General features: G+C 37.3%; 1 protein-coding gene across 4 annotated transcripts in view; it reads right to left on the reverse strand.

Moving 5' to 3' along the window:
- Positions 1 to 656: 656 nt before the first annotated feature.
- Positions 657 to 12,846, reverse strand: part of LOC105438712 (GRB10-interacting GYF protein 2) — a 34,323-nt gene continuing 22,133 nt past the window's right edge. For 2 of the 4 annotated variants that reach the window (XM_030981821.1, XM_030981808.1), the window contains exons 17-24: positions 12,180 to 12,293; positions 11,294 to 11,388; positions 8,027 to 8,138; positions 7,243 to 7,469; positions 5,808 to 5,922; positions 4,679 to 4,775; positions 4,114 to 4,277; positions 657 to 1,643 (exon numbers count right to left, since the gene is read on the reverse strand). In XM_030981821.1, the coding sequence (XP_030837681.1) occupies positions 1,398 to 1,643; positions 4,114 to 4,277; positions 4,679 to 4,775; positions 5,808 to 5,922; positions 7,243 to 7,469; positions 8,027 to 8,138; positions 11,294 to 11,388; positions 12,180 to 12,293 (1,170 nt within the window). In that variant the 3' untranslated portion in view covers positions 657 to 1,397. Of the gene's footprint in view, positions 1,644 to 2,719; positions 2,768 to 4,113; positions 4,278 to 4,678; positions 4,776 to 5,807; positions 5,923 to 7,242; positions 7,470 to 8,026; positions 8,139 to 11,293; positions 11,389 to 12,179; positions 12,294 to 12,846 lie in introns of all 4 variants that reach the window. The other 2 variants (XM_030981824.1, XM_030981812.1) reach the window with 2 other exon arrangements.

Genomic DNA, 12,846 nt, shown 5'->3' on the forward strand with positions numbered 1-12,846 from the left:
GCCCCATTTGAAATGATTATGTAATCATGGATTGTGCAGTACCAGAATGTGGCTCCAAGCCAAAATGTTGCAAAATGCATTATTTTCAACATTAAACACATTACACACAATCCATCCTCAAAACAAATGAAGAATTTCACTGTTGAAAACAACAATCCATTTTGCAACATTTCACTTTTGACTTTGCCCCATATTCAGGTGTACTGCACATTCCATGATTACATAACCATAACAAATGGGGCATCATTGTAATGTGGAATAAACAGGCTTTTCAATTATATCAATGTCACGTATGAGGATATAGTAACAAGAGAGATATCAACACTCAAACTTGAATTGCAGAACTTTTTTTGAGGAGTCTATATTGTATGATATGATATATTTTCCTTCACTAATTGTGGGATATAATGGGGATATGGGATAATTGAGGTCTAATTTAAGTTACCTCATACATGTACATACATGCCAACATTTGAAAATCAGAAATCTGTACAAATTATGCTATTTTCAAAAAAAAGAGGAACAATCCTAACTCTCCTATTCAATACTACAGACAAATTTGTACAGGAAGAGGAACACCTGCATTAAAATGATAATTATCTTCTCCCAAAAAGAGGAATGTTCCTCTTTAATCTGAACAGTTGGCATGTATGCATGTACATCTATCCTTCATATATCATGGATTAACATCCCACCAGAACATTAACTAATTTTTAAGCAGGGAAGCGTAATGCCAAGCTCTACATGTATACCAATTGTAGCGATTAGCACAACTCTTAACCCGATGGAGCCACATTAAATTCTCCTTCGGAAAACAAAACAAGGTATGCACACACATGGTTCTCCAAGGAAAGACTTGATGTCATTTGTTAATCAACCTTAGAATGCTAGATAAGTGATGACTTCTAACTCAAGAGCTATCATTAAAAAATGAAAGAATTGGGATATATCAGGAGGAAAATTGCATTGCTAATACTTGTGCTAGTTCTATTAACCATAATTACTGATTTATCAAATAGTTACTCTTCTGTTTTGTGCCAACCCGTACTTAACAGATCCCATCTGATGATCTCTCTGTCTCTCCATTACTCTCTCCGTCTATCCATAAAAAGGGATCTTCCTCGAGCTTACTCGTAATTTGTTTCTTCTTTCTGATTTTGGCGATAAATGGCAGCCATGACAATTCTCCTAGCGCTTCATTCATATGCAGTGATACTCTCTGTCTCACCCGTCCATATGTTAACAGCTCAAGCATCAACACATTCCCATCTGCATGATGTACATGACAGACCAGTTTACATATGTATCCCGACCTGCAGTGCCAACCTGTAGTGCCAACCTGTAGAGCAGATCAAAAACCCATAAGACTCGTTTTGTGTTCACACGCACCCTGTTCATCACTCATCGACGGACTGAATCTCGCCCATGTTAATGCGCTCACCGGGGTTGACGCTGAAACCGAGGATGCTGGGGTCGACACGTTGCATCTTCTTCTTCTGCTTGCGGTTGTTCCTACCAACGCTCTCCCAGTCTCCCATCTGGGCCTGTTGGTGAGGGATGGCGGAGGAGGGGGGCACCGAGGAGGCAGTCGGCAGGTGGTGTCCGCCGGGCAGGCTCGATTTGTTTCCAAGCCATGCGGATTCCTGCAGTGAGTGCAAAACATAAAGAGAGAAGAAAAACAAAAATTGCATTTTATGTCCCATCTCGAGAAAAAAAAAGGTTACATTAACAAAGGCAAGACCAAATAAAACTATTTTAGTTTGAATTGCTTGGGAATTTTTTTGACTACTTTTTAAAAATATATCTGTCTAATAGTTATTTGACACAAAGTTGTTTCAAATTGGTGTCTTTGTTGTCCTCTTAACATGCTAATGTATAAGTTATGGCTTTTCTTTTTAACTACTTACTTAAACATTTCACACAACTACTCCATGGTTTAAATATATTCTACACTAAGGATTTAACTTCACAAATGAACACTGATTTTACATAATAAACATTTTAAGAGCTAAATCAGTCCACCTACCTCCCATTCCCTTCAAAACATCCCAAATATGAAATAGTCCTGCTAATAAACACATCGGTACAGGACAATCAAGAAGCTCTCATTATTAATAATCTGTTATGGAGTTTAACAGATAAGATACCACTTATTGCTCACAGAAGGAAAACAGGTGGGAATGGGGGCCATGTTAGGGTTAAGATTGTTATTGCTCTTGATGCACAGAGGTCATTTTTCATTGTAAAATGACACAGAATAGACTGTGTATATTTTTCTATGCACCGGTCAACACGTAAACATCTATGTTAGGAGTAAAAGGAAAACTAAACTGATGTACGCCCATTTAATTGTTATGAAAAATTGAGGGCATTCTATAAACGGAAAATGTAAACACAAACAGCTCCAATGTGAACAGAACATCAAACCCTGATTCATAAAATGATGTGTCTCAGTGAGACAAAGGTCACACATATTCAATATCATTGTGCAACTCTCCCACATTCATATTGGAATTCGCATATCATAACATTAACACAACATTTGTAACAACATGAAATACATTCTGTGCTTTCTTTCAGCACTACGACTCTAATCATCAAATAAAATTAGAGTATTGTTTTATGAACTAATAATAATAATGCCTGATGTATTAGGTTTTATTAATGATTGAAACTAAAATGTTTTGGCAATAAATGCAATTCAATTTAATAAATTCACCTCATTTTCTTCTCTTTATATCTTCCTGAGTAAGTGATAGAATGGAGACTACAGAAACAAAAGAGAGAGAAGGCATCTTTCAGATATGGGCATCGTAGCATGTTGAGAGATATAGTTGGGACAAGTATATGCATGTGCGCATCTGAGGTCAGGGGTTAGATCATGGGGCTCCACATACGTGTAGTTCCCTCCTACATGCAATCTCTATGGAGGAAGGTACTTGATGAGGCTGACCAATGAGAAGCGGTTTACAGAGGTGTAACTATGTCTCTCAACTAGCTATGATTGGCATGTGTTTAAAAAGTCCTCATTCATCACTTTCACTTAGAATGCAAATAAAAAAGGTAAAATTTGTTGAAACAAGTTAAAATTGTGGTGTCCTTCCCCAAGAGTATTACTAAATGAGTGAGTATCATTGCAATTTAGAGAAAGATAGATGGAGGAAAACGGGGGGAGTAGATTTTCAAGTGAATACCCGTTAGACAAAGAAACAAGGTCATCTAATACAAATTTATATAAAGCTAATGGTTAAGGCAGTAAGACACAAGACAGAAAAACAAACATACAAAACAGTCACACACATACACAGGACAGAGGGATGTTTATTTAACAAAAATAGAAACTGGGGTATGTGGATTTCCAAAGAAATGATAGACTGAAACAACTACAAATTCCTGATTTGTTAAGGAAAACACAGATTCCCTGTAAGCAATCCATATCTATTTGTGGTTAAATTCTGATTTTCTTACATAATATGATGAAATTGAATTCAAACATTGCATTTCATGAATTTCTTTGATATATTCAATAACTTTTGCCCAAAACAAAATATAGTTATAGGCATGCTAGGGATTTAAAACCAAAATGCTATGGCCAGAGCATGCACAGGAAAATAGACAACAGGCACTGTCCATCCACCCTCCAAAGAACCCAATGTGTTGCAGACAATGCAAAACGGCAAAAGACAAGGGGCAAACTAATACTTCCTTTCCACACGCATCATCCAATGAGCAAGGCTCTGTAGGGATGGAGAGGGGGCTTTTCATAAGCTCTTGCCTAACTACATCTAGCATCGAATCTCCATTAGGTGATTCCATGAAACGTGTCCCTTACAACTCAAGTCTTATTATCTTTTATAAAACATCCTTTACTAAAAAATCTGTCGGATATTACCATGGCGACACTGAATCATTGGTCAATGGTAATATCAAGGAATTTATTTTTCATTTTAGGATGAAATAAATGGATAAAGACTTGTGATACGCAGGACATATTTGACTGAATCACCTAAATGTTACTAGTATTCGGCTATGGTAGTACTTGGGGATGTCTCTAGAAACTGTTAACATCTACACAGACATGAAAATGTTTAGAAGTTCAAAGGTCAATCCTACCACTTCTTTCTGCTGGCGTTGCTGGTCTCGCTGCCTGCTCCTTCGTTCGAGGAACTGCCGGGCAAAGTTGGAGCTCTCCGGGGTGTCGCCCAGGTACATCTTGACGTATTCGTGAACCTCGTACGGAGAATCAATGTCTTGTAGGAATGACACAAAGGTTGGAACTGCATAGTAGACAAGATTGTGTATGGAAGAAACAAGAAAAATAAAATGAATGGATGAAAGAATGAGAGAAAGAAAAATACACACAAACATATAAAGATTAAGCTTAAATTATTAATATGACCTACTCTGTGATTAACAAGCAATGCGTAATTTAAAATTTGTTCAATTGACCTATGCTTTCTGTACTGTATATCCCTTGTAACCATGTGAAAAAAGAATTTCCAGTTATGTGGACAATAAAACAAATCAAATCAACTCAAAGAGAGAGAATAAATACAAACAGATAAAAAATATATATATGCATGATTTTGTCACGACTTTTGTGTTCATCCCCCAATTGCCAATGTGAGATGCTTGTAGGATACTTTACAGGACAGAATGGAAATCCTGAATGACTTACCATCCACAGGTGGTCTCATTCTCTTGAGTTCCATCTCACACCACTGACCAAACTCAGATGAAGGAGGGTTGCTTTGAAACAGCTTCCTCACAGCCTCCTGGAAGATAGATCATCATAATGAATATTAATGAGTTAGAGAATAGAGAATTATGCATAAATCAATGAATATTCATGATCAGAGAAAAGGAAAAAAAAATTCTCTTCAACTGGTGCTCTCATGTACGCTCCAGCAATAATTAAATATTAATGAGTTCGAGATTTGAGAATTATGCATAAATCAATGAATATTCATGATCAGAGAAAAGGAAAAAATCATTCTCTTCAGCTTGAGCTCTCATGTACGCTCCAGCAATAATTAAATATTAATGAGTTCGAAATTTGAGAATTATGCATAAAGCAATGAATATTCATGATAAGAGAAAAGGAAAAAATTATTCTCTAGATAGACGGCGCTATAAAATGCCTATTAATAGTATTATTTTGCTCTCATGTACGCTCCAGCAATAATTGCTTCGGGCTTTATTTCATCAATGATATGATAGGGTTAGAGTTAGGGTTAGGGTTAGGGTTAGGATTTTAGGTTAGGATCAGGGTTGGGCCTCGTTCTGATGATGATGTTAAGTGTGATAGGCATCACAATTATGTATCTTATGACACAAAGTTCAATAAAGAGGTGCAGGACTTTCGTTGTGTGCAGTTGCCATTATTTAGATGTCAACAAAAAAACCTCAGCCTTTTTTCTCTTCTTGAAGCAGTTTCAAATCTGAATGAGCCTTAAGGTTAGGGTTAGGTTACTGAGGTATATTGATTGGTCCAGGGTGAAAGTTAGGATTTCTGATAATTATGAAACTGATCATGGAGCAAATGTCGTATAGGAGCACGTGTCATACAACCACCCCACCACCCCCCTTTCCTCTCCTGGGGTATTCCCCCAAGGCCATTCCCTTTAATAATAATAATGATGATAATAATGAGCATTTGTAATGCACTAACTCCACATGCCTAATGTGTTCGAGGCGCATGGAAATACACAAAAAAATGAACAACAATGTGAAAGTAAATCTAAATCTACTGGAAAGCCGCTTTAGGGTATTTCCCTTGGAGTAATGTCTTAGGGTATTTCCCTTACCTCTTCCTTTGTCCTGGCCTTGTTGCTGTTGACAGGGGTGGGGTTCCTGGCAGGGGGTGCCGCAATGGGGTTCACATTTGTTGCAGCACTCCGCAAAGATGGGAAATTGGAATTGCTGTCAACAAAAAGATAAATATCTTGCAGTTAGATAAAGAGATTAAAAAATTACTAATTTGGTCACTGTATGCACAAATATATAATAAAAATAAATGCTGGTAGTAACAGTATCCTATGACGGTTTATGAATGTCACCATGCTGTCCGAGCTCTTATTATTTCTAGATTGGATTACTGCAATAGTCTTTATACTGTTTTATCTGCTAAAGATAGAAGGAAACTTGAAACTGTCCAGAATCGTGCCGCTAGATTAATTTTTGGCCTTGGGTCAAGAACTCATACTTCACCTTTACTTAAGGAGCTCCACTGGTTACCTCTTCACCAACGTGTTCTGTTTAAATTCTGTTTGTATGCTTTTAAAATACTCAATCATCTGGCACCTGAATATCTTAATGACACCCTCCAAATATATACACCAACTCGTAATCTTCGTTCAGCAACCGACACATGTAAACTTAACATTCCCAAATCTAGACTCTCAGTAGCTGAAAAACGCTTTGCAGTAGCTGCATCAAAGACATGGAACAGCATCCCTCTTTCCATAAGGAAAATTACCTGTCTTGCCACCTTCAAAAGATCCCTCAAAACTCACCTTTTCCCCCAATGATCTATGTGATATACTTCCTGTACTGTACTTTCTCGTCCTCTTTACATATATTTGTATTTGTAAGCGCTATGGTACTTATTGTTTTTAGCGCTCCTAAATATTCGATATTATTATTATTATAAAGTCTTTCGTCTACGGCTGATTGTCAAAGAAACAGAGTTAAGTCTTTTGTCAATTCTTCTTTTTGCTACGGCAGGCAGCCAGTGAAAACAAATTTTTTTTTGGATAAAATTATGGAAATGCAGCACTACTTTAAACAAACAGAACTTTGTCATTCCTTGCTCATTTTTCCTGATTGAAATGTCATATAAAAGGGCAGAAACTCAACTTTCTAGAAATGTGATTGTGTCTTTGAAATTCAGATACGTCCGCCAAATGACTTTTTTGTTTCCTGTCTTCAAATTCATTTTAATCACTTATGCGTGAAATATGCATTATACGAGTTGCATCAAATGAAAGAGGAGGATCTAAGATTTTCAAATGTGTCATTTCTTAATTATAAATGTGGCTAATTTATGATAAAACATCGATAATTTTCGGTTTCATTTTTTCTGGGACGCACTGTATTATATTCTTTTTCATGTGATGTTAACTCCAATGAATTATGAAATTTTGAACACGCATAAATAAATGAATAAATGAATACAAATTCAGGGAAATGGGGAAACCAATAATATCACCAAAACAAGTGAATGGGACTCCTAGTACTCACTTGGGTTTGCTGACCGTATCTCTGACATTATCTCTAGCACACTCATCCCAGAAGCCCATGTTGGCTGAGGATGATGATACAGTCCTTGGTTGATCACCCCACACGCTACTGGTGCTGCTACTACCACCACCACCACCACCACCACCACTAGCATGGTCTCCGGACCAAGCGAGGGAGGTATTTGCCCCACCGCTGCCCCACACGGCAGCAGAAGAAAAAGTCATTCCCTGAAAAGTAATCAGAAAGTTGTTGTTGCATTATATTATATCAGAGCCATTTTCAAATCTTAAGCAGATCGCCTGTCGAGATAATCAAGATATTTATGAGTGTTTTTATAACACTACAGTCTATTGGGCAAATGAGTATGGTAAAACCGGTCACTCAAAGATTTCTATTTTTTGGAGGCACTTCATGATCATTTTGAGGCGAAATTCTTCTAGGGGTTCAATATTACACCATATCATAGACACTGATAACACGTAGGGCCATGCATCTCAGATTTAACATTGTTAAAGATGCCTTTAAAGGCCATCTATACTAGTTTATAGGAGGGATTAGACCACCCTGCAAGGTCACTGGACAGGTGGTTATCTCATCAACTCGGCTCTCAAAAACCATAAGAAAAAGAGGATCATGGGGGACCAATGATCACCTAATAGGCATTGTTTTCACTACAGAGGGCACAAGTAGCTACAAGTAGTGCAGTATGGATTTAACATTGGTACTAAACAATGCATTTAAAAGCGAAATGCTTGTGGGCGGGCAGGGTCCTAAGGATACTGACCTTGCTCTGTTCAGTCTGCTTGGCCTTCCCTCTCTCCATCTGTTGCCTTGCTTGCTCTTCTTGAATCTCACGTAGAGACTTGGTTGACTGGTTCATGCTGCTGCTACTGCTACTACAGGAAGAGGAGGTATCACAAAATATTAATGATAATTATAATATTAATGGTGGCTTCTCATACAGCGCATATGTCTGTCACGTTGTGATACTCCTGGCGCTGCCCCGATTATTAACCTGGCTTTAGCAAGGCGACCAGTACCATGCTCTACAGTCTAGCATTTCAAGGAACTAATTCCTGCCAGCCATTTACATCACCTGGGTTTAATTCATTTTATTTTCACATTTGAATAAAGAGAACAATCACAATGACAGTAACATATACAGTGCGTTCCAGAAAAAATGAAACCGAGAAGTATCGATGTTTTATCATAATTTAATCACAACCATAATTAATGAATAATACATATTTGGAAAGCTTAGAGTCTCCTCTTTCAGTTGATGCTACTCACGTGATGCATATCTCACGCATGAGTGATTAAAAGCAATTTGAAGGAAGGAAACCAAAAAGTAATTTGGCGGGCGGTATCTGAATTTCAAAGACAAATTCACATTTCAAGAAAGTTCATTTTCTGCTCTTTCATATAATACCTCAATCAAGAAAAATGAGCCAGGAATAACAAAGTTCTGTTTGTTTAAAGTAGCCCTTACATTTTCATAATTTTAACAGACGAATTCGTTTTCACTGGGTGCCTGCCGTAGCAAAAAGCAGATTTGACAAGAGACTTAACTCTGTTTCGTTGAAAATCAGCCATGCATGAAGACTCTCGTCTACGGCTGATTGTCAACGAAACGGAGTTAAGTCTTTTGTTTATTTCGTTTATTGATACGGCAGGCAGCCAGTGAAAACGAATTCGTTTAATTAAATTATGGGAGTGCAAGCACTACTTTAAACAAACAGAACTTTGTCATTCCTCATTCCTCGCTCATTTTTCCTGATTGAGGTGTCATATGAAAGGGCAGAAACTCAACTTTCTAGAAATGTGAATTTGTCTTCGAAATTCAGATACCGCCCGCCAAATGTCTTTTTGGTTTCCTTCCTTCAAATTGGTTTTAATCACTCATGCGTGAAATATGCATTATCTGAGTAGCATCACATGAAAGAGGAGACTCTAAGCTTTCCAAATATGTATCATTTATTAATTATAGTTGTGATTAAGGTATGATAGAACATCGATACTTCTCTGTTTCGTTTTTTCTGGGACGCACTGTACATTAAAAGTGAAAATAAGTATAAAACAGAAATAAATTCAAAGATGGTGGGATTTGTTAAAGGCCACAGCGCAATGGCAAACCCCATTTCACAAAATATGAAATGTGTATAAGTATATGAATAAATAATAATAATAAAACAACGAAGGGAAACTTTACCCCTAACGCTAAATTTTAACTTGATTCTTAGATTTAAGTTTCATATCATCTACAAAGAGCTATATCAGTCAAATGGGAGAGAAATGAAAAAATACAACATAGAGCTAGTTGATTCCGAAGAAAATTAAAAGATGGTAGTGTACTGGTGGCGTTGTAAAAGAATTTGTGAGCCTTCTTATTTTTTCTCTTTTCGTTTATTTGTTTGTTTTACCAGACTGTTATTGTAAGCAAGCAATCAGGGGACCGACCGCTTTACGTCCTCTCAGAGAGACTTGGTTACAACGATTAATGCCTTACCAAAAGGCACTAGCGCATCCACTTGGTTTTGAACCTGGGACCTCCCAGTTACGAGACCACTGCTCTACCACTGAGCCATCGCGCCTCCTTTATGTTTTGTATATTGAATGTCGTCTCAGTACTATTCACAAGCTTGATTGCTCTTGAACATTGAGCTTTGATAACGGTGTTCTGATAACCATTTGTATATTGATTTGTATAACGATTAAAGGGATTCGGTAACTTTGTCTCAGATTCTGAAACAAAATCCTGGATTTAGCAATGAATATTATAAACCTTTAGGTCAGTCAGGAATCCCATGACTTTTACAAGCCTGTCTGATAATCAAGATATTTATGACCAAAAATCAAAATCAAAATCAAATTTTGCGTTTGCCAAACGTTTTTCATAACACTACAGTCTATTGGGGAAAATGAGTATGGTAAAGCCGGTCACTCAAAGGTTTTTACTTTTTTGAGGCACTTCTTGATCATTTTGAAGCGCAATTTTTTTTTAGGGCTTCAAAATAACACCATATCACAGACACTGATAACACGTAGGGCCGTGGATCTCAGATTTAACATTGTTAAACGATGCCTTTAACCATTTGTTAGTTTTCTATTTGTAATTCATGTTGATCTTTTCTGGAAGAATAATTTACAAGCAATGCCACTTGAACAAAAGATTGATCTTGACATGCACTCATACTTCAAATTGGATTAGAGACGAGTTTTGACATTTGGACCAAGTTTTGAAGAGTCCATAAACCCTATCTATGCACAGCGCTTATTATACCTGCATGTGATATTCAACAAATGTGTGTTAATTTGTTAGATTTTGATGATTCCCATATTTTACAATATACAGTCATTAGTATAGATATATCAACTGCCATGAGAGGCCTAGCTGTTTTTATAGGCTCAAGGGGAGGTTGCATCCTGCCATGACCCGAGGCGCGCCTTCCGGGAATCTCACTCATGAACTATTGACCGTTACTGGCATTGTTTGTTTCTTTACAGGAATGGCTAAAATCACAACTCCAATTTCGACCAATCAGATGGCTAGATTTCTAAAGAGAGGTATATAATAAGTTCTACAGCATCAACTTTTAAAAAATAAATTTGAGACAGTTTCTTTCACATTCCAAGGACATGACCAGGGGGGTGTTTCACAAAGATCCTAAGTAGAACTTAACTTTAAGTTGGACTTAAAAATTATGGACAGCCACTGGAGTCTTAAAATGAAATATATTCAAAAGCAGAAATTCAAGTATTTTAGACTTTTTATAAATTCCACATCCAGAACATGAAATCTCCTTGATGATAGAAAATATGAATGATTTGAATAAACATTTAATGCCTTTCAAAATAACTTTTACAAAAAAAAATTTAAGATGCTAATGGCTTTCCATAATTTTTAAGTCCAACTTAGAGATAAGTTCAACTTAGGATCTTTGTGAAACACCCCCCAGGACCTGACTCTAACTTTTAAACCAGAGGTAGATCCTGAAAACAGGCCAGACTCTGAAAATGATATCACTGGCATCAATGAGAGGAAATCATTTACCTGGAATTGGTAGCGCCCCATCCTGCTTGTCTGCTCTGAGCATTCTGCTGCTGTTGCTTCTGCTGCAGCATCTGTGCTTGCAGCTTCTTCTGTCTCTGTAATAATAATAATAATAATGATAATAATTTGATTTAAAGCCCCACTGCACTTCTTGTGGCTACTTGCTCCCTCTATATAGCAAACAATGCCTAAGCGGTGCCTGTTGGTCCCCCATGATCATCTTTTTCTTATTTTAATTGGGAGCTGAGTTGATGAGAAAGCCTCCTGCCAGTGACCTTGCAGGGTGGTCTAATCCCTCCTGGCCAAACTAGTACAGACAAGCTTTAAATAGGGCCTTTTCTGGAAGATACAAGGCCCTGTCCTTTAGTCTAAGGCGATCACAAGCCGTGGAGTGACGATAAATTCTTTAACTTGGCATACAGCTGGAGTATCTCATCAAGACGAGTCCATGGAGTTTCATATCATTATCTGAAATGTTTTGCAAATTATCAATAATTACTATTCACATATCCGCAAATTGACAATTTTGCATTGTGTACTTTACACATGGGGGCTATGTTCAATTTTGTTTACATGATGCTTGAAATGTTATCAATTTGGTAGCCAATGACGCGTGAGATTCTTAGCGATAAAGTTTTGATATCTCGTGAAAAGATTACCCTGTAACATTTCACGGCACGTTTTTCAGGGATGGATATTGCCCCAACCCCTTTAGGGTTAACTTTGTTCCCAAAACAGTCACAGGTAAACACATTGTAGAAGGAGTTCACACGTAAAATATCTGAAGTCACAGCCCCATGTACGCCACGTAAAAGATAAACTATGAAAATCGTTTGAAAGCCCACTGGCACTGGAGGCATTCATTTTCTTAAACGAAATAACGAACCTCATTTCTTTCGATTTCTTCCTGCTGTTTTTGCATTAGCTGTATCTGTTGTAGAGTTGGTCCGCTGCTGGATGTTGTAGCATTACGCTGGGCCCACATGGCACTGCTTGGCAACTGCAACAAAGATAGTCATCACAAATACTTATCTCTCATTGTTTTGATAAAAATCATCCCAAGCATGTAGGCCAGATTGCAGATTTTCACGATCACACGATAATTTGTCAATATTTACCGACATATGAATCATCATCGTATGTAGGTAAATATTGACAAATTATTGGAATAAGCATAATAAAAGATTATCAAAAAACATAGTTACACATTAACAATGTGTCAACATAATATGGAACTGTGTTATACCTTACTTTTTAAATACCATACCCTACTTCTTAAATACAGTCAAACCTGCGTATAAAGGTCACCCAAGGAAAACTGGCCACTGCAGACAGGTGGCCTTTCTAGACAGGTCCTACGACATATTTCTTCTTAGCAGGAAACAATACGGGTGACCATTAAAGACGGGTGGCCTATATAGAGAGATGGCCACTAAGGCAGGTTTGACTGTATCACACAACAAGGACTAATTATACAATCCATTATGGGGATTTAAAGTGCGGGTTCATAGAAAATCACAAATATGGCAAATAGCGTATTACTAGAAACTGGT

This window comes from Strongylocentrotus purpuratus, unplaced genomic scaffold, assembly GCF_000002235.5.
Source record: "Strongylocentrotus purpuratus isolate Spur 01 unplaced genomic scaffold, Spur_5.0 spur5_contig_822, whole genome shotgun sequence".
Lineage (NCBI taxonomy): Eukaryota > Metazoa > Echinodermata > Echinoidea > Camarodonta > Strongylocentrotidae > Strongylocentrotus > Strongylocentrotus purpuratus.